Below are 23,560 nucleotides of genomic sequence, written 5' to 3'. Positions count from 1 at the left end.
TCGCACCATGACAAGCAAGCCTGGAAGAAAAAAGCAGAAAGAAGAGGTTGCTTGAGAGTTGAGCTGGTACTGCTTACGTGAGCATTGCGATCGGCTTGCAACAAAAACGAATTTCTTCCTCCCACCACCTTCACACTTCCCCAGAGAATGAGACCGGACCCATCGCGGACCGAACGAACTGGCGCCCCCGACTATGACGACCCGTCCTACTGGGACACGAAGTTCGCGACCGGCCAGGATATCGGGGAATGGCTGAATCCAGGCGAAGTCCTGCTTGATGCTCTCCTCTCGTTCCTGGAGGACCGACCCACACCCAAACCAGAGCACGCGACACCACGAGTACTCCATCTGGGGCCCGGTGTGTCGAAACTGGGAACGAGGCTGCGCGATGCATTCGTGACAAGAGGCTGGACGGGCAATGGAATTGTTGTAGGTCCTTCTCTTCTTCCAGTGTGACATTTTGGCCGTCAACTGATGTTGTCTTTGGCAGAATGTCGATTTCTCCTCCGAAGCTGTTCGTCTAGGTCAAGAGGTTGAAAATAAACAGGAACCGTCGCAAGCGATGCACTGGATCCAGGCTGATCTCCGATCGTGGACCGATGTCTCGCGACTCCTTCCTTTTGCCCCGTATGATGCCATCCTCGATAAGAGTACTAGCGACGCTATTGCGACATCGAGCCCTGTTACCTTGTCTCCGACGCTAGATATGTCTGGCATTTGTCCTAAGGTACAGGATATTCTTCCGCCTGAAGGAGAGACAACATTGTCCCCGACGGAGCTTCTTGCGCTGCACCTGGCGCCGTTGACAAAGAGGGGTTGCAAATGGTTTGTGCTCTCGTATTCGACAATGAGGTTTGACAATGTGCCTCACCTATTTGAGCACTGGGAGGTTGTTGCGCGCACTCCTTTCGAGGCACCAAGCGGCTCGACAGTAACAAAGGCTTATACACCGCCGGTTTATCATTGGCTTTATGTTTTGCGGCGCAAATAGACTCTTGTCGGTGTATTTCATCTTGAAAAGCAAGAATGGACAAACAGCTTGTTACCAAGTGAATGCCGCATTGACTCGGATTGAACAAGATTTGGGCTGTGAGAAAGTATAAGGGGCTGTCAATCCTAGGTCTCAGTACATAAGGGGCCATTGTGTGAAAATTGAATTCATTTTGGATGTATTGTGAAAACTGTATTTACATATCTGCAAGGACAAACTATATATATGCCGAAATTTGCAGGATCTGTTGCTGCAGCCCACGATCACTTTTTTGCTCCAAAGCATCTCTTGATTTCCGGTCTTAACTGAACAGTCCTCGAAATGTCACACAACGTGCAAGGTAGCGAATTCGCCAAGTCGTACGTTAATCCCTTCCCAGAATTCCAAAGCAGTTATTAACATTTTGAATGCAGGATGCTGCCACTGTATCGTGGGCCTGATCTTGTAATCCAGGTCAAAGACAAAGAATAGTTGGTACCCAAAACCCTTCTATGCCGCTTCTCTCGCTATATCGCAACTGCTTTAAGGGAAAATCCCGAACCCCCGAAGGTGGAAAAGCCTGATTCTTCCAAAAGGGGAAGGTTCAGGTTCTTCAAGGGCGAGAAACACGGATCTTCTAAGGAGGCGAACTATGAATCACCCGGGGAGCAAAAGTCCGAAAAGGAAGCCCGAGAATACTCATCACCGTTGGTGGATGAGCCTCCCCCGTACTATTCCACAACGAAGCCGGTGGTGTTGAATAGCCTGACGACAAGGGGCTTTGAAATACTTCTTCAATGGCTTTACACCGGGTACTTTACCATTCTCGGCGAGAACCAGCAATCGCTATCCTCGCTGATAGAAGTAGCGCGGTGTTCTGACCTACTGCAGATAGCCGAGCTTGATGCGTTAATCTTTAAGAAAACAAAGGACTTGTTGCCTAGGAATACCAGATATTCTTCGCCATGTCCTATGCAAATAGCGGGTCAACACATTCGTGGAGCAGCTCGGCTGTCAAAGGGCCATAGTATGCGCTGTCTAATTGTGAAGTATCTAGTCAGCGAATTTATAAGGGCTGAACCCTTCGCGTTTTCAAAGGAGATCGGCGAAACACCAGAGCTTGAAGAGGAGTTCCTGGCGCAGTTGAAGGTCACGCTGGCCACTGCTAAAATATATATGCGAACCCAAGAACCGCCATGCTTATGAGAACAGTATTGTCGAACCTGTATGCGAGGATCATACTTTTTTCAACCCATTGCGAATTCTCCAAGATCCTGAGAAGGCGTACTTTGTTGGAGCTGCGATTCTTCAGATGTTCAAGTGATGCCCAAGACCGTTTGGTCTGTTCTGTGTTTCGAATTATCTTGTTGCTGCAATTCGGCCATAGGTATGGTGGATTCTCCAGATATTCACAAGCATGACAATACTACTCGATGATATATTTCTCGTTTATTCCCACGCCCAACTTATCAGCAGCAGTAGTAGTAGGTAGATACGCATTGGTGCCTTGTGTCACGTAGTTTTCAATACGAGGCCTGTGGGCCATAACTCCAGGCTGAACAGTTCAAGCTCGTGTTCCAACCCTTTTAACCCCTTGCTCCCGCTGTAACTTGCCCTGTTTCAATCCCAAATAAAACGCCGTGCAAATTCGCGATATGCCATCGCAGCGGTATCCCCAGCGTCATTCTTTAACAAACCTCCCCCCTGAACTTCAACTTCTAATAGGCGACCACCTAGACGTCTGGAGCAAGGCGGCTGTGATCGAAAGTTCCATACTCCCGGTCTCGCTTATCAGCACAAACAAAATAAACGACTACGACAGCGATGGATACACCCTCCTCCACGCAGCCGCGAAGCAGAACTACACCACAACAGTAACACTCCTCCTCTCATGTGGCGCCCACCCAAGCGCACTCTGTAAAAAGAGCCAAAGAACCCGGGATGGAAATGCAACACCGTTGGTCTTTGCATCAGAAAATGGAAATATCAAGGTCATAGACCTCCTCGTCGAGCACGGGGCTAATGTCAATGAGTCCACCGAAGCCGCGCGGTTCTGTCTACACGGCGCCATTTTTAATGATCACAAGAAAGCAGTTGATGTGCTCCTAGAGTATGGCGCAGATCCAAACGCCATGAACTCCCGCGTCAGCTCGCCGCTGGGCGTTGCGGCTGAGCGTGGGTCTGCGGATATCGTTCGCAAGTTGATAGAGCGTGGAGCGAACGTTAATGCGATGAGTAGTTCTTTACCTGGACTTACGCCGTTGTATTATGCCGCGATTAATGGAAATGTGGACTGTGTCAGGGCGCTATTGGGCGCGGGCGCCATTGCGACGCATGATCCGGTGCCTGGGGGAGAAGGGGACTTTGTTCGTCCCCCGTCGCTGCAGACGGTTGCTGGGGGGTTCTTTGCTGCGGAGGTGGGTGCCTGGATTGAGATATATGCGTGGAAAGGGACGGGTATGCGTGGGTTGCAGGAGTGGGTGGGCAGCTGTGGGGAGAAAGAGGCGTATGCAGAGATCGTGAGGCTGTTGATTGATGCGGGTGCTGATGTCTCGGCTGTGCAGACTGGGTCGGGGATTTCGCCTCTGCATATGGCTGCTTCGGTTGGGAATAGAAGGATGATTGAAATACTTCTGGCAGGAGGCGTGAATGTCAATGTGAGGACGGAGCGCGGGCTGTCTGCTGTTTGTCTGGCGAGGATGTTGGAATATGCGGATATTGTGGAGATATTGGACAAGGCGAGAGAGACGAGGCCAGATACGAGGAGGCCTGCGGTTGGGCGTAAGTCTGTGAGTAGATGAAGCATCTCTCAGATTTCAGTTGTTTACATTAGACATAAAGGGCATACTGCATAAATGCATAGGTACTGCATAACTGGCTCACGCATTGAGTCAGAGTTGTGACTGTTGTGCTAGTTAACACTGCCACTGCCTGCCCGTGTTGACTCAACGCACAACGATCGACGAAAATGGAACATTCTTGAACATAAACGAATTACAGCTAGGCAGAAACTGGAACCTGTTCCAGGCTGGGATAAATATCCCCAAGAGCCGCAACAACCTGAAAATGAAAACAACACGTTCAACACGACTGAGCCTCTCTCAGTCACTCCAAGCAACATGGCGCCCCAATCGTCCGCTCTTTCGAAAACCCTCGAATCACTCACCCTGAGCAAGATCCGGGAATTAGAAAAACAGCGCTCAACCTATGAAGACCGAAAAGCCAAGGTTCTCGCAGACGCAGAAAGCCAACCCGATCTCTTCTTGCGGGTAAATGTCATCCTGAACGGCACGAAAGCTATTCTTCCACATGTCTCAAAGGAGCACACGGTCACAAATATCGAGCGCTGGCTCGATCAGCGCTGCTTCGACCCCACGGTTACCGATGGCATGTTAAAGGAATACGAGACCGAGCTCCGGTCGCGGATGGACGCCCATAGCCGGAGGCTGAGCCTCGCAGATTTGTATTCGCGGCTACTGACCGAGTGGACGAATGCATCTGGAGCCGGCGAGGATGCAGATATTGCTGAGGATGAGTATCTGGTTGTCGATGAGCGACAGAAGCAGCGACTGGAGCAGCTGTGTGACCAGTTCGAAGAAGCTGTGTTTACGCCGTTTGAGACAAGTACGGAGGATATCCACGCGTTCTTTGACTCGCTCTTCCCCGACGACGAGAAGATGAAACAGTGGAACATTCTCCGGAACGAAATTTTCAAGTCGACCCAGGACGAGTTTGAGGAGGAAGCGCCGTTTGACGAAGAAACTCTCACGGCGACGATAGGAGGGCTGTTGAGAGAGGACATCGTGAGCGAGGAGAAGCAGGATGTTCTGAAAGGGTTTCTTAAGAACAGCGTCGCACTGACTGAGATTGCGGATGTTTTGAACATGCGATGGGCGGACTTGGAGAACTGGGACTGGTTTGCTGGGGATGAGGGCATCCCAGTTTTGCCGCGCCAGGAGCTGAATGGGAAATACCGAATCTGGATTGATGAGGATGTTTTGCAACTGATATTTGTACAGTATATTGGCATACGACTGTGCAATATCCTGAAGAGCGAGCTGAAAGGCTTCATTGAAGATTACGGCGTGTGGAACTGGAAGGTAGCCCCAGCTATGACCGAGGACGATGTTGAGCGTCTAGCATACTACACCAACAGGCCTAGGGCAGAATATGGGCCAGAGGAGACGCGAAAATCGAATTACACTGAGCGTTATTTCCTCTCAAAGCTGCCGACATTATTGACAACGCTTGCAGACGGGGATGCGGAGTATGACGATGATGACAGCGACGAGTCCGCCGAGCCTAAAAGAAACATCAAACAAGAACTCTTACGCAAGGTTGCGACCGAAACACTCCTCCAAAGACGCATTTATGGGGAGGCCGCGGTAATACAGACGGACCTACGCTGGTTTGGAACCAGCATTCCACACAGCACAATTTTCGCTGTCATGTCCTACATTGGATTTCCCGAGAAGTGGATTGCCTTCTTCCGCAAGTATTTCGCGGCGCCGTTGAATATGGACCAGTCGTCTACAGGGCGCACGCCTAAGGGGCCCCAGACTCGCCAAAGGGGTATGCCCATGGCTCATGCGTCCGAGAAGCTAATCGGGGAATTAGTATTGTTCTTCATGGATTTTGCCGTTAACAGCAGGACTGGAATGCTGTTGTACCGGCTACATGATGATATCTGGCTCTGCGGCGAACCCAGCAAATGTGCCAAAGCGTGGGAGGTAATGGGTAGGTTTGCAGAAGTAACTGGGCTCGAATTCAACGACAACAAAACAGGCTCTGTTTATCTTTCTGACTCCATTGATCCGGCTGTCGCAAATAAACTACCCAAAGGGCCCGTCACATTCGGCTTCTTGGAGCTCGACAATTCCGGGACATGGGTAATCGATCAGAAACAGGTCGGCGCTCACGTCAAGCAACTGAAAAGACAGCTGGATAAATGCGACAGCGTGATGGCATGGATTAGGACCTGGAACAGCTGCATTGGGCGGTTCTTCAGAAATACCTTCGGAGAGCCCGCTGCCTGCTTTGGACAGCAACATGTGGACATGATCCTCGCAACATATAGGGCAATGCAGGAAACTCTATTCGGCAGCACTACTGGCACGGTCGCCCAACACCTGCGGCAAATGATCAAGGAAAGGTTCGGAGTGTCTGAGATTCCAGATGCGCTCTTCTACTATCCTGAAGAACTAGGTGGCCTCGCCCTCCGCAACCCGGCCATCTCGCCATTCCTAGTTCGACGCTCGTTGAAAATGTCACCACTCGAACAAGTCGAAGCTTTCTTAGAGCGGGAAAGGGAGGCCTACAATAAATTGAAGAAGCAGTTTCACGAAATGTCCCATACGGCTCGCATGTCTCGCTTCACAAAAGCAAATAATGGTAACGAGCGCCAATTCGTTTCCCCGGAAGAAAAGGACACGTTCATCTCCTTTGAAGAGTGGAGCAGATTCCGCTGGTCTCACAGTGCTCCATTCCGGTCTCTATATGACGATCTCCAACGAGCCCCTGTCGCGGATGGTATTCGATTTACTTCACCCGTCACTAATGCGTTGCGGGCAGTGTTGCGAGGGTCAATTGTGGACGATTTTGATGAGGAGACGAAGTGGCTCGTGCAGATGTATGCGCCGGAGGTACTCAAAAATTATGGAGGCGTTGATCTGGTTGAGAAGAAGTATCTCCCTGTGGGTGTTATGGCGATGGTGAAGGAGAAACGGGTGCGGTGGCAGATGGTGCTCTAACTGGTATTTGACACTGAGTTATAGATGTTGATTAGATGAGTTAAGACTCCATTTTTCTAGTTATTGTCACATATTATATTTTCTGGATCTTACTTTCTCTGATCTTGCGAAAGAGAAACCTCGCTATGTAGTTGTTGGCACAATTGGCCAACCCTCCTATCACGTCACTCAACAGGGTAAGGGCGGCACCACTCGATATATGTGCAGGTGTATTGCATCTTCTCGAAGAATGTGAATAATGAGGGATCCGGATGAAAGGGGATTATGAGGCCTGTGGATTATAGATTAGCTATTGCGGAGATTGAGTGGGCAAGGAACCAAGTTGACCTTTCCCAGAGAGCTGTATAGTGGCACGTACTGCAACAGTTTACATTAAGTTATATTGTCTAGTTTGAACCCATGCATCTCTAAACATGAAAAAGTCGGCCAGGAAACTGAAGCCACCAGATGTCTCTTCCACCAGCGGAACTGCTTGGCCATAGCTCCAATACAAACATAACAGTCCCCATATTGAACTAGCCCACAGCCTTTTAACCCAGTCTTGCCCTAATGCATCTCCATCGAATTGTGCCAATGTCAAATCTTCCTCTTTTGATCCTGCCCTGGCTAGTCTCGCAATCTGGGCCTCTCTTATTAGCTTCATTATCTCGAGGGCAAAATGTAAGAATAAGGCTCGGGCGCTCCATATATAGACTCTTTCCATCTTGACCTTCGAACCGATCACCCTGGAAGATAGGACCCTATTAGACGCCAGATTTCCGATATTCTCTAGTAGTTGGTATATTGTGATTGTGAAGATTTGCGCGACATCGATACACCGTATGAGACGGTCCCTAACTGGAGATTGAAATAGACCCGGCACCTCTGTCCAGATATTGAAGAGCCCAAGTAGTCTCAAGGTATAGCGAGCATTGCTAAAGAGGATAGACAGATTCAGAAGCGTTGAATGCTCCTCAAAATCCCAGGCCAGTCGATTGGGCGCTGTTTGTGTATTTCGGCCTTTCCGCCGGTATATTAGGCTTGTTAGGGCATTCCGGAGCTTTATCAAATAAGGCGAAGCAGCAAGATAGTGCAGTGCGTGGGCTAGATATTCAATGCTTGCAAGGATACAGTCTTGCCCTGCCGAATTGCGCAGCAGTCTGTGAATTCGACATTCAGTATGAATGACAACCCAGAATGGGGTACGTACTGTCGGAGTCTTCTAGTAGTCACGGCAAGTGACTTCCTTACTTCGAAGACACTCGGCGAAGACCGTGGGATCTTGTGGGCTGAACCGTTGGCATCTTCATCCTTTGACCCTCCTTCTGGACCGACTAGAACCTCTGTTGCATTTTCGCTCTCGGAATGATTATCGATGTTTGGAGTATTCTTCCCGCCATCGGGTATGTCTGGTGCCTTAACGTCTTCTGCCATGATAGTACAAGGGCAGCGTGCGGCAGTGAGAAACAGCAGTGTTTATGAAATTTAGGGAGTTTGCAAACGGTATCTTAATGACTTGTCACGCTATCTTCCACATTCCCAGGCATATCACTTTCCGAACGGGGTTCCGGGCAGCGCGGTAAGATTCCGCTTGCTGGGAAGCTTACCCCTTACAGCAGGTATATCCGCGGGCACAGCTCATGTGAAGCTTGGACTTGGCTGTGCCAATTATATTTGACCTCCAGTTGGAGTTGCTCAATGATTGAGGGCTCTTGGTAAGAAAGATATCGCCCAGATCATGCCGACTGGTATCCAGGTTAAAGGCCTTTGCGTGCTTGATAAAGCTTTGACAGAGTGCCCAAAAGGGCCTCGAAGCGCACTTATACTTAACCAGAAAGGCCTGTTTCAAATATGGAAACAAGACTACTCACCAGATATGCCAGTATTGCATAATTATCAACCACAATCTCCAGGCGCCTGTTCCACCGAGCTGCGAATCATAGCGCAACGAAGGCCGCAGCCTATGGGATTGTGACTCTTGTGGCGGCTCCGAATTGCGCCTAGTTGCTTTCATGGAGATTTGATATAGTGTGTCACACTGGCCGTGCCCAGCCAGCTAAACTGATCGGAGCGACCTAGGCTCACGAAAGACCGAGAAATGGGCTGGGCGAGCTGGTGAGAAGTTAAAGTGGTATCTCGGGCATCACAGTTTGACCTATACCATTGTGGGAACCTCCTGGCCAGGCTAAAGAATACTTATGAATTCTTTGCGCGATTCTGCAGAGTACGGACTGTCTCCGCGGTGGGACTGTGGATGCATCAGCCAGCTCTCTAATGCATGACCTATGCATGCTCCACCCTGTCACAGCATTTCTTGTTTATTATTTGCCAACTCTCCATCAGTTCCCTCGATCGTTCCCCCTTGTGTACCATGAGGCATGCAATGACAGGTCGAGATTGCAAAGTGCTCGGGCCTCAATGGCGCCACTTCGTCATGAAGAAAAAGGAAAAAAGGAAGGCTTGCAAGAGGAGCTGGACCCGTATAGTGCGGCGTACATGCAGTGGTCGTCGTCTACTCGGCGCATCTCAAAAGGAGGGGTGAGCCCGTCTGCCTGGTCCTGGCTTCCTGACTTGCATCATTACTCTGTACAAGCTATAAACAGCACCTGGTGCTTTGGCAAAAAAGAAAGCAAAATGACGACCGAGCAACCCATCTTTGTCTTTGTCCCAGGCGGATGGCACACCCCCGACACTTTCGATACCCTGCGCAACCTCATGGCACAGCAGGGACTCGAGTCTGAAGCCATCGCCACCCCGTCTGTCGGTGCGTCACCCCCTGTTACAGGCCTGCACACGGATATAAATTACACCAAAGACATCCTGCGCGGACTGGTCGATAAAGGACGGCAGGTGGTGGTAGTTGGGCATTCCTATGGCGGAATTGTCGGCGGGAGTGCAGTGGAGGGGCTTGGATATGCACAGCGATCGAAGCAAGGCCTTTCCGGGGGCGTAATCATGGTCGTGTGGTTGACAGCATTTGTGGCGCCCAAGGGGAAATCGCTGCTCGATCTTCTTGGGGGTAGTTGGCTGCCTTGGATGCAGTTCAAAAATGACGACGGCTACTGCTACAGCTTGCAGGAAGAGACTGTCTTTTATAGTGACATGACGCCAGAAGACCAGAAGAAGCATATTGCCTTGCTGAAGCGCCACCCGACGCTGTCCTTCACCGAGCCCGCGATATACGAGCCCTGGCATGATATTCCCGCCATGTACATGTTCTGCGACCAGGACCAGGCCCTTTCACTCGCCGTGCAAGAAGGACTTGCGAGAACACTTGGTTCGCCAGTGACATTCCACACCGATGCATCCCACTCGCCGTTCTTGAGCCAGCCTGCCCAGGTGATTGACGGGCTGCGGGTGGCAGTGGATTCTGGAAGGAAGCAGAGCGGCATCACTGTGTAAACTCCATTGGAGAGGCTTATGGTGCTACCAGTGGTGATGAGAGAAAGATGCATCAGATGGGGGCTGAGGTGCAGATCAGGAGAAGCAATACCCAGTCTCACCAATCAATATTTAAGGCACAGTACAGAAGTCTTGGGCGTAGCGAAGGAAATATATAAAGTCGTCACCAATGCAGGATATTTTTTGGATTCTGTGTTGATGGGCGAGCGATATGTACGCCATCAATATCTTGTATTACCTAAACTCCTATATTTCCATTCTAATATGCTTCATATAATCACAACGGGGGAGGTGCCTATTCCTTACCCCTCCTGCTGACGGGAGGAAACAGAGAACCATCACATTGTAAAGATAATAAGCTGATGTTGGAACGTAACATGTATGGATCATATCAACGATAGACTTTATACGCTGTTTCAGCAGCTCGATAAATTGTACTATGATCTTTCCTCTCTGCTTCAAGTGCAATGCGGGGATGTATAACTCCGCCGCAAAGAATCCCCAGCAGAATGGGGCCATTTGCTAGCAAGTCCGTTAGTGCGGACAAGCATCGGGGCGCTTCGCAAGACTTTAGTTTCCTGCATATGTATAGCCCTTGCTGACAGACACATTCTGCCTTGTCTTGGCAGGAAGTTGCGTCGCCTGGGGCCGGAATCTTCACGTAGTTGGGCACTGAATGGCCGAGGGATGGGGCCACGGACAGGGCAGTGCATTCCTTTCTGTCCTTGAGAAACAATACCCAGAGTACTGGACAAGGTGTTGCCGGCTGGGGGATACGTAATTCTGTTGGTGATACCTGAAGATGGCACATATCTGACATCACAGTTTCTTGGAAGCTAGTGAAATGCCGAGTATTTAAGGCCTGCACGTAGCCTGACACTGCTGGTATTTCATCTTTCAAGAAGCTCCAGATAAATCTACTATCACAAGATCCATTCTACGCCCGCCCACCAGCTTATCAAAATGAGAGTCAGCCATCTTCTTCCTATCGTTCCTATCATGGCCAACACTGCTCTGGCAGCTCTCGCCATTTACATTGATGAGGGCAATGGTGGCACTGCCAGTATCGACTACCGAGCCGCCTACTGGACTGGACCGCCCACCGATGACTTCAGCAAAGACCTGCCAGGTTTCGATACCTGCGAGCTGGATGGGTCCGGGTCATCATGCGATGTTGGCGGCTACAAAGTCACATTGACCGCGCAGGGGGGCGCTGGCTGCAACGAGGGTCCGGATATAAAATCAGGTCAGTCATCTCATGTTTACTACTGATATCCGAGCCATCCCTGTCAAAGCATCACCGTTAACAACGTAACCCATGAGCAGCATCGTTTGAGAATTCCTCTGGTGGCAAAATCGAGAATGCCAATGGAGACGATCGTTGTACAGAGCTTGAATACTGTTCTGTTGGAGCTGTCGGTGGCTTGAAGAAAAATGGCTGGGTTTGTGACTTCTGATCATATAGCCATCAGTGCCACGGTGCGTTGACGGCCACACATACCCTGTGGACCTATGTGGGAATACACTTTCGTGATACGAGGACAGGGGATATAGTTAGAGCCACCGAAGTGGGCCTTTCAGGTGGTATATCCACCGTCAATTGTTAGATGGAGCTGAATTTATTGCATTCATAATTTTAGGCGGCAGTAGCCTTCACCCAGTGATATAATCCTATCCTTGTTCAGGCCGTCACATATTTAAATAGAGTTAAAGAAACTCAAAATGGTCGTAAAGGCGGCCAGGAAACCTATTTCAGAATATCGACTACTGCGACTCTACGCAACAGTTTGCTAGCGTTTAGTCTTGCTGGAATTGCATTTAATGTGTGCAGTACTATGCGCATTTCAACATACGAGCTGAGATAGGAGGCCTCCAAGAGGGATCTATTCTGTGGACTGGTACGAGCAGATCTTAGCCAGATAAAAATTTCAGTAGGGTCTTAAGATAGTGTCTATAGGCTGGAGGTCTAGCCAAGGGATTTGGACTGGCAGACGTCATGCCACCCGGCCAGCCCTACTTGTCAACGAGGTGGACGGCCAAGTTGACCTTAGTACCGAGTTATCCGATGACTATCTCTCTCAGGCCTCCACGAAGCCAGCACCGTTGACAGTACATTTTTCCTCCTATCAGGCTTCGTGTATTTCCGCAAGATAAAAGCCGATAGCGAGTGCCGGTACATTTGTTGCGGACTTGACGACCCCACGGGGTAGGGCCCACGTTGCTCTCCCCACATTGACTCCTGCGAGTGATGATCTGAGTCTTGGTAAATCCTTGTTGCCAGCCAGGTTCTCCGCACTCGGAGCTTCTTGGAGCTTAGCTTACCGGATTTTCCGGTTAAAGCAACACGTACTGAGCAATCGGATGGCCCTGAGTATATCCCCCCACCTACCGCACGGACATGCAATTACTTCTTTCTGCCGATGTATACCCGGCCAGCGTCGTGGACGCGAGATGCAGACTGCGAGGCCTCGGCTACAGAGGGCAGAGGGGCTATCATATATAAAGAGTAACATTCCTTGACTACGAGCTACCAGCCAAACAGGATTCCCGAGTCCCCTTTCCCTCAAAATGATACCTTCCTGGGGCAGGGCAGGCTTGCTCTTCGGCCTTGCGTTTGGTAGCATCGCCGCAGCCGAAGATGTCATTACTAGTGATTCCTACTTCTATGGAGAGTCTCCTCCTGTATACCCCTCCCGTATGTCCACTCTTGCCTCCTTCCCCACATCCTACTTGTTAACCCGTGAGTAGCCCAGGGAGTTGGCGCAGGGAACTGGGCTTCTGCATACAAGAAAGCCAAGGCCTTCGTTGCCCAGCTCTCCGATGATGAAAAGGTCAACCTCACTGCCGGTGTCTCTTCCAACACTGGCTGCTCCGGAATCATCCAGGGCATTGACCGGCTGGGGTTCCCGGGTATATGCATGAGCGACGCGGGGAATGGACTGGTCAGTATTGCGCACCTGCTTTATTTAGGTTAATGTGGTTGCATACTAAAGCAAGTCTTGTATAGAGAGGGACCGACTATGTTAACGCTTGGTCGTCTGGAATTTCAGTTGGCGCCAGGTAGGAACCCAGCCCTAAACACCAGCACTATTAAAGGCAACAACTTACTGATGCTCTACCCAGCTGGAACCGCGATCTCGCCAACGAACGAGCTATCCATATGGGCAAAGAATATCGCAAAAAGGGCGTCAACATGATTCTTGGCCCCGTTGTTGGTCCCCTCGGACGTGTGGCCCTCGGGGGCCGCAACTGGGAAGGATTCGCCGCTGACCCCTATTTAAGTGGCATTCTGGTAGCTGAGTCTGTAAAGGGCCTTCAGTCCCAGAAGGTTGCTACATCGCTCAAGGTGTGTCTGCCATGACGGGGAGTCCGTTACGAGGGCTAATAAGACGCAGCACTATATCGCCAATGAACAGGAAATCAATCGTAACCCTACGACTGATTCTGAAGGAAACGCCGTCCAGTCTGTATCGTCTAATCTCGATGACAAGACAATACATGAGCTGTACCTTTGGCCATTCCAGGACGCGGTACTTGCTGGTACCACGAACATTATGTGTTCGTATAACCGGTTGAATAATTCCTATGGCTGTCAGAATAGTAAGATACTGAACGGTCTTTTGAAGACTGAACTCGGCTTCCAGGGTACGCCCCGCCCTCAAATGGCATAATTATGTGCACGGAAGCTAAATATTGGCTGAATATTAACAGGATACGTTGTCACTGACTGGGGCGCCCAGCATGCTGGAATTGCTGGCGCTAATGCTGGACTGGATGTTGCTATGCCTTCCTCTGAGACATGGAACAGCAATCTGACAACCGCCATTGCCAATGGATCCATGGAGGCCTCACGTCTGGATGACATGGTTACACGGTACTTCACAAGCCTAACATCTCCTGCTTCCGTCTCCAGTACTAACATGTATCAGTGTCATGGCAACCTGGTACTACCTCGACCAGGACACTGCCTTCCAATCCCCCGGAATTGGAATGCCCAAGAGCATAAGCGAGCCCCACCAGGCCGTCATTGCCACATCGCAGGACGCAAAACCAGTCCTCCTGCAATCCGCAATCGAAAGCCACGTGCTAGTAAAGAATACCAATGGCGCACTCCCGCTCAAATCTCCGAAACTGATATCTGTATTCGGATATGATGCCTACGGCCCGATGACCATGGACTTGAGCAATAATTTTAACTTTGGCACAACGCGGACCAGGTCAGACTTGTATAAAAACCGGACGTTGCACGTCGGTGGTGGATCTGGGTTGAATTCACCTGCCTATCTTGACGCCCCCATTGACGCTATTCAGCGCCGGGCGTACGAAGACGGCTCGTCCGTTCTTTGGGATTTCACTTCTGAAAATCCCAACGTGGATTCTACATCGGACGTGTGCCTTGTCTTCATCAACGCCTACGCTGAGGAGGGCTTCGACCGTAAAGCACTATCCGACAGCCACAGCGATAGCATCGTAACCAACGTCGCGAAGAACTGTTCCAACACCATCGTTACCGTCCACAACGCCGGTATCCGCACTGTTGAATCGTGGGTCGATCACGCAAATGTCACCGGTATCATCTTCGCGCATCTTCCTGGCCAGGACACGGGACGGGCCTTGGTGGAGCTTCTATACGGCGACTCGAATCCATCCGGTAAGCTCCCGTATACTGTGGCTAAGAAGCCCTCGGATTATGGATCCCTCCTTGAACCGTCGCTACCGGAAGGAAAGTATAAGTATTTTCCTCAATCTAACTTCTCGGAGGGGGTGTACATCGATTACCGCGCCTTTGATAAGGATGGGATCGAGCCGCAGTATGCCTTTGGGTTCGGCCTTTCATATACCACATTTGAGTACTCCGGCTTGAGGGTGTCGAAGAAGGGTAAGGCTGCTGCCTACCCTGCCAAAACATCGAAAGTAGTCCCAGGAGGAAATCCGCGACTCTTCGACGAGCTGGTCACTGTGACGGCCACGGTCAAGAACACAGGGTCCGTTGATGGACAGGAGGTTGCCCAGCTGTATGTTGGAATCCCTAACGGGCCTGTTCGTCAGCTTCGTGGTTTTGATAAGGTGGCTATCAAGGCTGGAAAGTCGGCGAGGGTTACTTTTGCTTTAACGCGGCGGGACTTGAGTACTTGGGATACGGATGCGCAGGAGTGGCTCCTCCAGAGGGGGGATTATAAGGTCTACGTTGGTAGGGATAGTAGGGACTTGCCCCTTGAGAATACTTTGTCCTTTTAGTTCTAACTTTAATAATTTGTGCACGAATAGTGCGGTTGAAGAGTCCTGGGAAACACGTAGAGATTCAGCCCCCTCGCCCGTTCCTTAATAGCATCAGGCTTTCAGATCACAGCGGTACATTATGTCCTTCGGAGCATGTACACTGTAGTATAGATCTATGTTAACTGGAGGAGTGCTAGTATACTGCAGGAGAATAATCTAGGAATGCGCTGGAAACTATTATTTTACTCAACGATGTGAATAATGATAAATATTATTAGGAATTGGCAACCTGTGGAAATAAGTCACTGTACTCTCAATAAAATGCCGGATGGTTACACTTGATGCTCCTGTTTGTGCTTTACAACAGTGACACCCAAGAGCAGCTACCACTAGTCGCGAAAGACGTTGCAAATAACTGCAGGATACACTTCCTCCACAGAGAACTGGGCTACTGAATCAACTATCACACGGCCGCCTTCACCCTGGCATTCCCTGTTGCTACAGAGTGTCAATACAGTCGTGTTTAACTCAGTAGACAGGGTTCCCTACTTAAAGACCTGGCACCAGACATCTGATTTGCCGGGGATCGAGATAGACTCAATTCTCCTACAGGAACAAATCAATTAGCTAGATGTTCAAAAATTTCCAGGTCTTCATCACAAGGTACACTCACGGCGCAATGGATTTGCATTCGCCCTTTGCTGCGAATGTCACTTGCTCGCCCTTGTACTCGCCTTTGTTGTAGATGGTGACCTACAAAAGTGTAAGTAGGATTACGACCTCAGAGGACTCTGATACGTACCTTGGGCGCAGGCTGGGCCTGGGGCGCCGCAGCGGTCAGAGTCACCAGGAGGGCACTTGCTGCGAAGGACAGGGCGAGACGCATTGTAGTGGCTGTGTGTAGAGGAGATTCGTATAATTATCTGTTCTTGGTGTTGTTGTCAAGAGAAGACTGGCGCGCCAGTCCAGCCGTCTTTATAAGGCATGACATGGCTCTGGCAGTGTCAGCAGATTGCAATCCGGCCCTGAAGGAAAACGATGTGCATTCCAATTGTTTGATGTGGCTCGCGATCGACAGATCTCTTGGCTTTGCCTTCAAAGATCATTTGTCGCTGATATCGATTCCTGGCGTCACGATGCAGCAGTTCCTGCAGGTGAGACGACCGACTCCCAGAAGAGGTTAATGAGGTCTGGAGGAAATCCTTCGACTTCCATCATTTCCGCTTCTTTCAGGTATATGTCCATACCGAAGTCCTAGGCTTTTGACCCGTATCGATGGATGTCTCGCTTTTTCCGTTGCGTAATATTCCGAGTTACCTCCAAAATGGTAATAAAGCAGCATGTGTCATTCGATGTTTCTAACAGAGATCAATATCCTCGTGGTAACGTTGTAGGCTGTTCACCAGGTTGTGAAGAGATATATATCTCCAGCATGGCCGGACCTAGACCAGATTCCCAGGCAGGATCATATTTCAATTTCACAGGTTCTAATGATGAACTGACTTAAGAGAGCTTTATTGGATGGCAGGAGTCTACAAGCAGCCAGTAACGAATCGTGACTATGTCGTAGTCGAGGGAGGTAACGTGACAGCCCAAAGGAGTAAAAGAGCCGACCGGAGGTTCTCCGAGTTGACTGCAACTCCCTCGGATATTCATCTCTCGTCCAAAGACATTCTGATGTAGACCTGACCAGACAACCCCTGCGGCCTCAAAAGTCGCATCATTTACCCGATCCAGTAGCGTCAGCCACTCCGTCGATGGCAGGAAACCAACCTCCTGCAGTGACGCCCACCCGCACAAAACGGGAGTCACGGTCCCGAAAAGGATGGTTTGTGTTGTCTGCACCTATAGATATTATCGTGGATGCAATATCTGACAGCATCTAGTCCAGAGTGCAGGAGCCGCAAGATTAAATGCGACGAACAGAAGCCGGAATGCGGGCAGTGCCTCAAAACTGGCCGGTCTTGCCGGATTTTAGACAGCCTCTTCAAACCACACTCGTACTCTTTTATGGTCACACCGGCCGAGAAGAGTTCGCCTGTTGAAGTTCAGAAATCGTCCCGCCAGCGGGGAGGCACCGATGCAAGATCGGGGGATGGTGTTTCACATAATGGTATGACCTTGAGATCTTACCGATGGTCGATCACTAACCACCAACTGAAGACTCGACAAATCCAATGGAGAGAGAAAATGCTCTTCAATGGCCAATTAGCTCACCTAACAGAGACAATGCTCACCAGGGAGAACTTGATTCAACCACGGAGTCCGAAGCCAGGACAGAACACCCTAAAACCCCGGTTGCAGCGGTCTCGGGTAGTGAACATATGGACTCCCCAGCGAGGATGCACGAGAGCCCTTACAGCATTCCAGCCGCCCCCAGCGAAGATTGCTATCAAGATCGCTGCGAGATCGCATTCTTCCTCCGCCACTTCTCCGAGGGGCCTGGCCAGTGGATGGACGTATGCGGAGGCAAATCCTATTTCAGCCAAAACGCTGTTGCCCTCGCCCACTGGAGTCCGCTTGTACGATATGCTGCCTGTGCCTTAGGCGCGAAGCAGTTAGGCCAGACAAGACACCCAGAAACCCAGATCCGGCAGACAAGTACACAAAGCTTGATGATGAAGGCGCTGATTGACAGCAGATTGGGGTTTACGTGGTATGGAGCTAAGTACTATGAGAAGGCGATCAAGCTGCTCGCCAACCAGATCTCAAGCAAGGATCGATCATATTCACTATCGCCGAACTATGTTTATGGATTGGGCTTGACTCCGCAGAGTGGTGACCATATTTCTACCAGCGAGGGGGACGGAGATGAATTCCCTTACTCTATTCTGGCAGCCTGCATTCTGTGTCAGTACGAGGACGTGAACTCTACCATACGTGCCTGGTCAGGTCACCTGGATGGCACTTTTAGACTCCTTCGACCTCATCTCACAAAGCCAGGATGCTTTGAAACTGCGAGTCGTGTCCCGCAGCCGATAAGGGCATTGGATGCCGTGTTCTGGTTTGTTGTCATTAACGACATGTTGAATGCTTGTATGTTCCGGTTATCCCTTTTTCCAACCGTACTAACGATTGGTCTAGTTGTTACGCGAAGTACAACTCGCATCAACCCTGACGATCTAGTTTTGTGGCGCAATATGGGCCTTCCGCTTGACTCCGACGGGCATCCCATGACCAATCGAGCTGGAGAGGCGCCGCTAGAAGCGATCCTATTCAAATCATTGGTTAGGATGATGTGTCAACTGATGAACTGCGACCTTGGGGATATCACCCAGTGGACCAAGATGAACGAGGACTTCGACCGTTGGCAGAACGCGGTCCCCCAGTCTTTCTATATACCCATTGCATGGCCACCCGCCGAGCCGAATCCTGCACCAATAGCAGACCCATTCTCGCGCGAAATTTGGTTCGCAAGCGACATCTGTGCAATAACCTTAGCCTTCTACCACATGGCACGAATGGTACTCCTCGCGAACCGCCCCATCCGGCATACCCGGGACGGGAATGACCTCCTTGGGACATACCACAGCCTCCAGTACGACCTACGAAAGCACGCGATGGAGATCATTCCAATAATGCATGCGATGCCCAGTGAAACCGTACAAAAATACATGCTGCAGCCTCTTTACGTCGCGGGACGGTCCTTGACAGATGACCAAGAGCGACGGAGCCTACTGCATATACTCCGGGGTATGGGAGACGACTTTGGGCTTTTTACGGACTACCGAATCCAAGACCTCTGCGAGGAATGGGGAATGCCATACAGCGGTATTGACCGTCGGGATGGCCATGGTATTCTAACATAATGCACTAAGTTTCCACCCCCTGACGCCTTTGCCAGTCGAGTGCACCGCTGTAAGAGCAGTTATAGTCCATGAACTCTGCTGGATTCATCTGCACTTTCCGAGTACCGGTCTCAGTGGCCGGCTTCGCAGCTTGACGGCTATACGCTTGTATCGTTGTTGCTCGATCATAGCGGCATCTGAAAATAGCCTTGTTGGTCAGGGCCACAGTTTCTAGCGAGTTGGAAGGGGTAGTTTTCTCAAATCCATCGAAGAAAGCCCCTAATGCCTCCGCATCCTCGATGGCCTGGCTGGCACCTTGACCCTGTGTGGGTAACATAGCGTGGGCTGCATCACCGATCAAAATCGCCCGGCCGTGATACCACGTTTTCAATGGATCCAAGTCACGCAGCTGCCATAGGCCCAAGGGCGTCCCTCTGGCTAGCAGGAGAGGCTTCTTCGCCCATTCCGGGAACTCTGCGAATGATCTCATCATCTTGTCGTGGTCACCTGCTGTTGTCCAGCTAGTGTTCTCCGAATTTTCGTTCATGCTCTCGTCTGGCACAAGGGCCACGGTACTATAAATTTTGCCGTTTCTTGCTGGGCCCATGATCAATCTTCGATCCCGGCCCATTACCATTGTCGTACAGCCCTTTCGGGGATTGATGACCTTGACGAAGTCAGGTTCCTGTTCTAAGACTTCCGTTGGAATCATCATCCTGTACGCGGATAGTCCTGTTGGTATTGCGTTCTCTTCCTCTCCGAGGACATATTTACGGATCGCACTTTTGATACCGTCAGCTCCAACAATTAAGTCTGCAGATAGGACTTGTCCACTAGCAAGTTCCACTGTTCCCTTGTCGCAGTCACAGCTTGTAACTCTGCTTGCTGTATGAAGTGCTACGGGGCGACCCGGAAAGTCGGCAGACGTAGCTCGCTCCTTGAGTGTTTGATGTAGATCGGCACGGTGATACATCATTCTCTCAGCGCCATACTTATCCTTCGTCAGTAGAGGAATGCGCATTTGCATTTCGCCATCGAGATTATAAACCTCGAACGCTTCATCTACCATGGAGCCATGCTGTTTGAGACTCGATGCAAGTCCCCATTGCTGCTCGACGATCTTGGATGCATTTGGCTGGAGGGATATCGTGGCGCCGATTTCCTGGCTGACAGCCGATTGCTCCAGGATGGTAATGTCTCTATCCCCTTGGCGAAGGGCAATTGCCTATGGTTGTTAGACGATCTCGCGAGTTGGAAGGGAGTCTTACGGCTGCGAGCCCGGCGATTCCGCCACCGACGATGATGATTCTCAGTCCCATACTGGATAATACTACAATCTCGGTAGAATACCACCATAGAATTGAACCAAGATATATCCTACGTGGAGCCGAACCACCCCACCGTGGACGGGGCTAGGATAAGCTGTAAAGGGACAGTCTCGGCCAGCCCCGAGCCCCCGAGCCCCGAACCTCGGAGCAACAGACCTATTGAATAGAAGCCAAATTCAGATAAAAGCACGAAATAGACTAGACCCTGCCCAAGCAAACCTACCTTACCCACCCTATCTACAGTTCCATAGGTACCAAACCAAGCCCAACCAAAATGTCCACCACAACAACCGAGCTCAGCACCGGCGTCACCGTGACAGGAACGCAGCCCAAAGGCCGCATGGCCCTAGACGGGTCTCCCACTAACTACGGCGATTTCCGCGATGCCCTGAATAGAGACGGATACGCGGTGATCAAGGGTGCGATCCCGCGAGACCGTGCCGCTACATACGCGGATGAGTTTTATACTTATCTAGAGGGATTGTATATTCCCCTTCTCTTATACATCAACGAGAAGTAACTCATGCTGATAATATGGCAGTGATCTCGGCTACAACCGCTCCGACCCGTCGAGCATCAAGCCCGCCAACCTGCCTGTCATCAACGAGAAGGGCATGATATTGGCGTATGGTGTGACGCATGAGAAATGGGTGTGGGATATTCGTGGCGAGCCTGGGGTTGTGGATTCCTTTGCGAAGGTCTATGGTGACGATGACTTGATTGTCTCGTTTGATGTTGTGAATGTGCAGTTTGCGCAGTATGTATATCCACCTCCATCCTTACGTTTTGGTATATCGGCGTGTACTTTGACCGAGAGCTGACTGTTGGTATCTATAGTCGAGAGAATATGCCTGAGAAGTATGTCAACACCCTTCATTAAGGTCAAACAAATAGTGAAACTCCAGTGACTAACAGTTCCTAGCAAGCCCTGGCCACACCAAGACCAAGACCCAGCCAAGCCCGGTTTCCGCTGTACTGTCCCCCTAATTCCCCCAAGCGAATACAGATGCTAATTAATTTTATATAGGCCTCCAAGGCCTCGTGAACCTAAACCCCTGCGGCCCGAACGACGGGGGACTGATCGTCTGCCCAGGCGGCCACAAAGTCTCTGAACAATTCCACCGCGAGATGGCCTCCGAGCCACGCATCCCAGCCTGGACGCCGGAGTGGTTCGGGTTCACAGAGAACGGGATGAAGTGGCTTGCTGACCATGGATTGGAGTGGGTGAAGGTCTGCGCGGAGCCAGGCGATTTGATTGTCTGGGATAGTCGCGTGCCGCATTATAACCTCCCGCCTAAGGGGGAGAATGATAGACTTGCGGTTTATACGTGCTATATGCCGGTTAAGGAGGCGAGTGGGGAGGATTTGGTTAGGAAGAGGGGTGCGTTTGAGGGTATGTTTTTTTTTTTCCTTTTTTTTTTGCTGTTCGGTTTGCGTTTGCCGTGTGGCTGACTGGTCTGTAGAACGCCTTGGGACTACGCACTGGCCGAATGCGGCGCATGTTGGTACGAATGTTGCGATGAGGGATGGGAAGAGGTGTCCCAAGACTCGGGATCGTCCGGTTCAGGAGCCGGTTTTGAGTGAACGGACGTTTAAGTTGACTGGGATTCCGTATATCAAGCAGAGTGCTTGATCGACATTTTATGGCTTGAGTGTGGCAGTTCAATGGTCGAATTAGTTACTGATAGTTGTGCATTTGAACTTGATGTTAACTACACTTCAGCTGGGCCATTTATGGTTTAAGCACCTATCAGATATAACGTAGTCGTGGCTCTCTTACCCGTAGGCAACAAAGAGGAATATACCGTGGATGACACCTAACTGGAATGAAGGCCAATTGAAGAGTATCTCTGCTCAGACCAGGCTTAAGATCCATAGCGCTCCTTAACAGCATCAAGCTCCGCCTGGGTCAACAAAAACACATTCCCATGCTTCAACCCCCCAGGCAGCCCGGACCCAGTAACCTGCTCCCACGCACCAGAGCCGATATCCGTCGTCCGAAACGGTACATATTCCTCATAATTATCCAAGAGGAGATAATACGTCCCGTCAACATTAACATCAGGAAACGCAGCAGGGCCCTCATACACAGTCTCGGCTATATACTCGCCGTTCCGCGTCCACTCCCCGAATAGCCCGCCCTCGGTGGTTTCCTGGTACACGTATGTCGGGTTCTCATCTTTGAGGAAGCGCGCATAGTGGCCTGGTGTGCCGAGGTAGAGGAATTCCTGGTCGATGAGGGGGACGTTCTCGCTATCCAGGGCGACGTAGTCAGCGGGGGTGCTGAAGGTTGTGAAGTCGGTTGTTGTGGCGTAGCGGATTCGATCGAGAGATGCGTCCCCTGTGTGTTCAGTGTCGTCTTCGGCGTACAGGCGTGAGGCCCAGAAGAGGTAGTACTGCGATTCGGTGGTGTTGTAGACGACCGAGGGCGCCCAGGCCATTCCGGCTGTGGGGTCTTCGATTCTGGTGCTGTTAGATTCTGTTTATAGAGCCTGGATTGGGTGGGTATACATGGATAACGTCGGTTCCGACCAGTCTACCAGGTTCTCTGATTTCCAGATAATAAGGCCACGGCTTCCTTGTCTTGTTGCTTGGTCCCAGGAAAAGCCGGCGGCGTTGATGTCGAGGTCTAATATACAAGTAAGTCAACCAATTCACTCCCAAGATCTATATGCTACGCACCAGTAGCGATTATGGTATATTCCGACCTATCCTCGTTTGATGTCAAGAATATATCTCGCACCCCCTTTGTACCAAGTGTGGATGCAAGCACCGGATCGCCCCCATTCAGTGGCGTAAAGGCCAGCGGGTCAGAGGCATCAGCGAGATACCAGAAGACCGATGGATTCGCGTCTGTAAATGTAGAAAGAAGGTATCCAGCATAGGCTTCATCCTGACGGGGCAGGACAGCGGCAGCTGACAGGCCCAGCAGCGATACGGCTGTGAAGACTGAAGAGAAACGCATGGTCGGTGATGGCGAGGTCTTTGAAACACTGGGCGTCGAAATAATGATATATATACCACGCTCTTCAGCGCTTGGACGGGTTATTGAAGAGTCATCGAGCTTTAATCGGTTAAATGATACGTGCAGACGGCGATCCTCCACCGGAGGATTCACCCCGC

General features: G+C 50.7%; 11 protein-coding genes across 11 annotated transcripts; 7 read left to right on the top strand and 4 right to left on the bottom strand.

The window, feature by feature from the left end:
• Positions 1-147: 147 nt before the first annotated feature.
• Positions 148-991, top strand: ASPVEDRAFT_142758 (uncharacterized protein; the record flags this gene model as incomplete). The annotated part of the gene is made up of 2 exons (XM_040807867.1): positions 148-429; positions 491-991. 2 exons carry the CDS (start codon positions 148-150, stop codon positions 989-991), a joined length of 783 nt encoding a protein of 260 aa, XP_040673299.1.
• Positions 992-4,089: 3,098 nt separating this feature from the next.
• ASPVEDRAFT_142329 (uncharacterized protein) lies at positions 4,090-6,720 on the top strand (the record flags this gene model as incomplete). Its single annotated transcript, XM_040807826.1, has 1 exon — positions 4,090-6,720. The coding sequence occupies one exon, from the start codon at positions 4,090-4,092 to the stop codon at positions 6,718-6,720; it is 2,631 nt and encodes an 876-aa protein (XP_040673298.1).
• Positions 6,721-7,069: 349 nt separating this feature from the next.
• Positions 7,070-8,229, bottom strand: ASPVEDRAFT_178229 (uncharacterized protein). Its single transcript, XM_040808809.1, has 2 exons — positions 7,910-8,229; positions 7,070-7,859 (listed from the first exon to the last, which is right to left on the bottom strand). Exons 1-2 carry the CDS (start codon positions 8,131-8,133, stop codon positions 7,088-7,090), a joined length of 996 nt encoding a protein of 331 aa, XP_040673297.1. The 5' UTR covers positions 8,134-8,229; the 3' UTR covers positions 7,070-7,087.
• Positions 8,230-9,198: 969 nt separating this feature from the next.
• Positions 9,199-10,439, top strand: ASPVEDRAFT_46825 (alpha/beta hydrolase). The gene has a single exon (XM_040813650.1). The coding sequence runs from the start codon at positions 9,334-9,336 to the stop codon at positions 10,099-10,101; it is 768 nt and encodes a 255-aa protein (XP_040673296.1). The 5' UTR covers positions 9,199-9,333; the 3' UTR covers positions 10,102-10,439.
• A 625-nt stretch (positions 10,440-11,064) lies between these two features.
• On the top strand, positions 11,065-11,966 carry ASPVEDRAFT_33750 (uncharacterized protein; the record flags this gene model as incomplete). The annotated part of the gene is made up of 3 exons (XM_040810776.1): positions 11,065-11,347; positions 11,428-11,543; positions 11,787-11,966. 3 exons carry the CDS (start codon positions 11,065-11,067, stop codon positions 11,964-11,966), a joined length of 579 nt encoding a protein of 192 aa, XP_040673295.1.
• A 676-nt stretch (positions 11,967-12,642) lies between these two features.
• On the top strand, positions 12,643-15,528 carry ASPVEDRAFT_76409 (beta-glucosidase). Its single transcript, XM_040816347.1, has 7 exons — positions 12,643-12,796; positions 12,850-13,043; positions 13,109-13,161; positions 13,225-13,447; positions 13,497-13,746; positions 13,813-13,975; positions 14,031-15,528. The coding sequence occupies exons 1-7, from the start codon at positions 12,670-12,672 to the stop codon at positions 15,337-15,339; spliced, it is 2,319 nt and encodes a 772-aa protein (XP_040673294.1). The 5' UTR covers positions 12,643-12,669; the 3' UTR covers positions 15,340-15,528.
• A 182-nt stretch (positions 15,529-15,710) lies between these two features.
• ASPVEDRAFT_88779 (uncharacterized protein) lies at positions 15,711-16,207 on the bottom strand (the record flags this gene model as incomplete). Its single annotated transcript, XM_040818417.1, has 4 exons — positions 15,711-15,819; positions 15,871-15,927; positions 15,995-16,074; positions 16,124-16,207. 4 exons carry the CDS (start codon positions 16,205-16,207, stop codon positions 15,711-15,713), a joined length of 330 nt encoding a protein of 109 aa, XP_040673293.1.
• A 764-nt stretch (positions 16,208-16,971) lies between these two features.
• Positions 16,972-19,422, top strand: ASPVEDRAFT_368002 (Zn(II)2Cys6 transcription factor domain-containing protein). Its single transcript, XM_040811296.1, has 4 exons — positions 16,972-17,149; positions 17,208-17,434; positions 17,485-18,357; positions 18,406-19,422. The coding sequence occupies exons 1-4, from the start codon at positions 17,079-17,081 to the stop codon at positions 19,128-19,130; spliced, it is 1,896 nt and encodes a 631-aa protein (XP_040673292.1). The 5' UTR covers positions 16,972-17,078; the 3' UTR covers positions 19,131-19,422.
• ASPVEDRAFT_202402 (uncharacterized protein) lies at positions 18,998-20,428 on the bottom strand (the record flags this gene model as incomplete). Its single annotated transcript, XM_040809373.1, has 2 exons — positions 18,998-20,334; positions 20,378-20,428. The coding sequence occupies 2 exons, from the start codon at positions 20,426-20,428 to the stop codon at positions 19,135-19,137; spliced, it is 1,251 nt and encodes a 416-aa protein (XP_040673291.1). The 3' UTR covers positions 18,998-19,134.
• Positions 20,429-20,711: 283 nt separating this feature from the next.
• Positions 20,712-22,070, top strand: ASPVEDRAFT_88776 (phytanoyl-CoA dioxygenase family protein; the record flags this gene model as incomplete). The annotated part of the gene is made up of 6 exons (XM_040818413.1): positions 20,712-20,920; positions 20,979-21,194; positions 21,275-21,295; positions 21,360-21,409; positions 21,465-21,830; positions 21,901-22,070. The coding sequence occupies 6 exons, from the start codon at positions 20,712-20,714 to the stop codon at positions 22,068-22,070; spliced, it is 1,032 nt and encodes a 343-aa protein (XP_040673290.1).
• Positions 22,071-22,302: 232 nt separating this feature from the next.
• Positions 22,303-23,402, bottom strand: ASPVEDRAFT_56883 (glycoside hydrolase family 43 protein; the record flags this gene model as incomplete). The annotated part of the gene is made up of 3 exons (XM_040815269.1): positions 22,303-22,906; positions 22,949-23,066; positions 23,120-23,402. 3 exons carry the CDS (start codon positions 23,400-23,402, stop codon positions 22,303-22,305), a joined length of 1,005 nt encoding a protein of 334 aa, XP_040673289.1.
• Positions 23,403-23,560: the final 158 nt, after the last annotated feature.

Source organism: Aspergillus versicolor, assembly GCF_001890125.1.
Source record: "Aspergillus versicolor CBS 583.65 unplaced genomic scaffold ASPVEscaffold_13, whole genome shotgun sequence".
Lineage (NCBI taxonomy): Eukaryota > Fungi > Ascomycota > Eurotiomycetes > Eurotiales > Aspergillaceae > Aspergillus > Aspergillus versicolor.
This window is presented reverse-complemented; position numbering and strand designations above follow the sequence as displayed.

Bases quoted from the DNA above. Each gene is read 5' to 3' on its own strand.
- ASPVEDRAFT_46825 (XM_040813650.1), top strand. From the start codon at position 9,334: ATGACGACCGAGCAACCCATCTTTGTCTTTGTCCCAGGCGGATGGCAC.
- ASPVEDRAFT_368002 (XM_040811296.1), top strand. From the start codon at position 17,079: ATGGCAGGAAACCAACCTCCTGCAGTGACGCCCACCCGCACAAAACGG. The intron at 17,435-17,484 runs GTATGACCTTGA...CACCAACTGAAG, and splicing joins GGATGGTGTTTCACATAATG to ACTCGACAAATCCAATGGAG. The intron at 18,358-18,405 runs GTATGTTCCGGT...CGATTGGTCTAG, and splicing joins TAACGACATGTTGAATGCTT to TTGTTACGCGAAGTACAACT.
- ASPVEDRAFT_76409 (XM_040816347.1), top strand. From the start codon at position 12,670: ATGATACCTTCCTGGGGCAGGGCAGGCTTGCTCTTCGGCCTTGCGTTT. The intron at 12,797-12,849 runs GTATGTCCACTC...ACCCGTGAGTAG, and splicing joins TCCTCCTGTATACCCCTCCC to CCCAGGGAGTTGGCGCAGGG. The intron at 13,976-14,030 runs GTACTTCACAAG...AACATGTATCAG, and splicing joins CTGGATGACATGGTTACACG to TGTCATGGCAACCTGGTACT.
- ASPVEDRAFT_178229 (XM_040808809.1), bottom strand. From the start codon at position 8,133: ATGGCAGAAGACGTTAAGGCACCAGACATACCCGATGGCGGGAAGAAT. The intron at 7,860-7,909 runs GTACGTACCCCA...TCGAATTCACAG, and splicing joins ACTACTAGAAGACTCCGACA to ACTGCTGCGCAATTCGGCAG.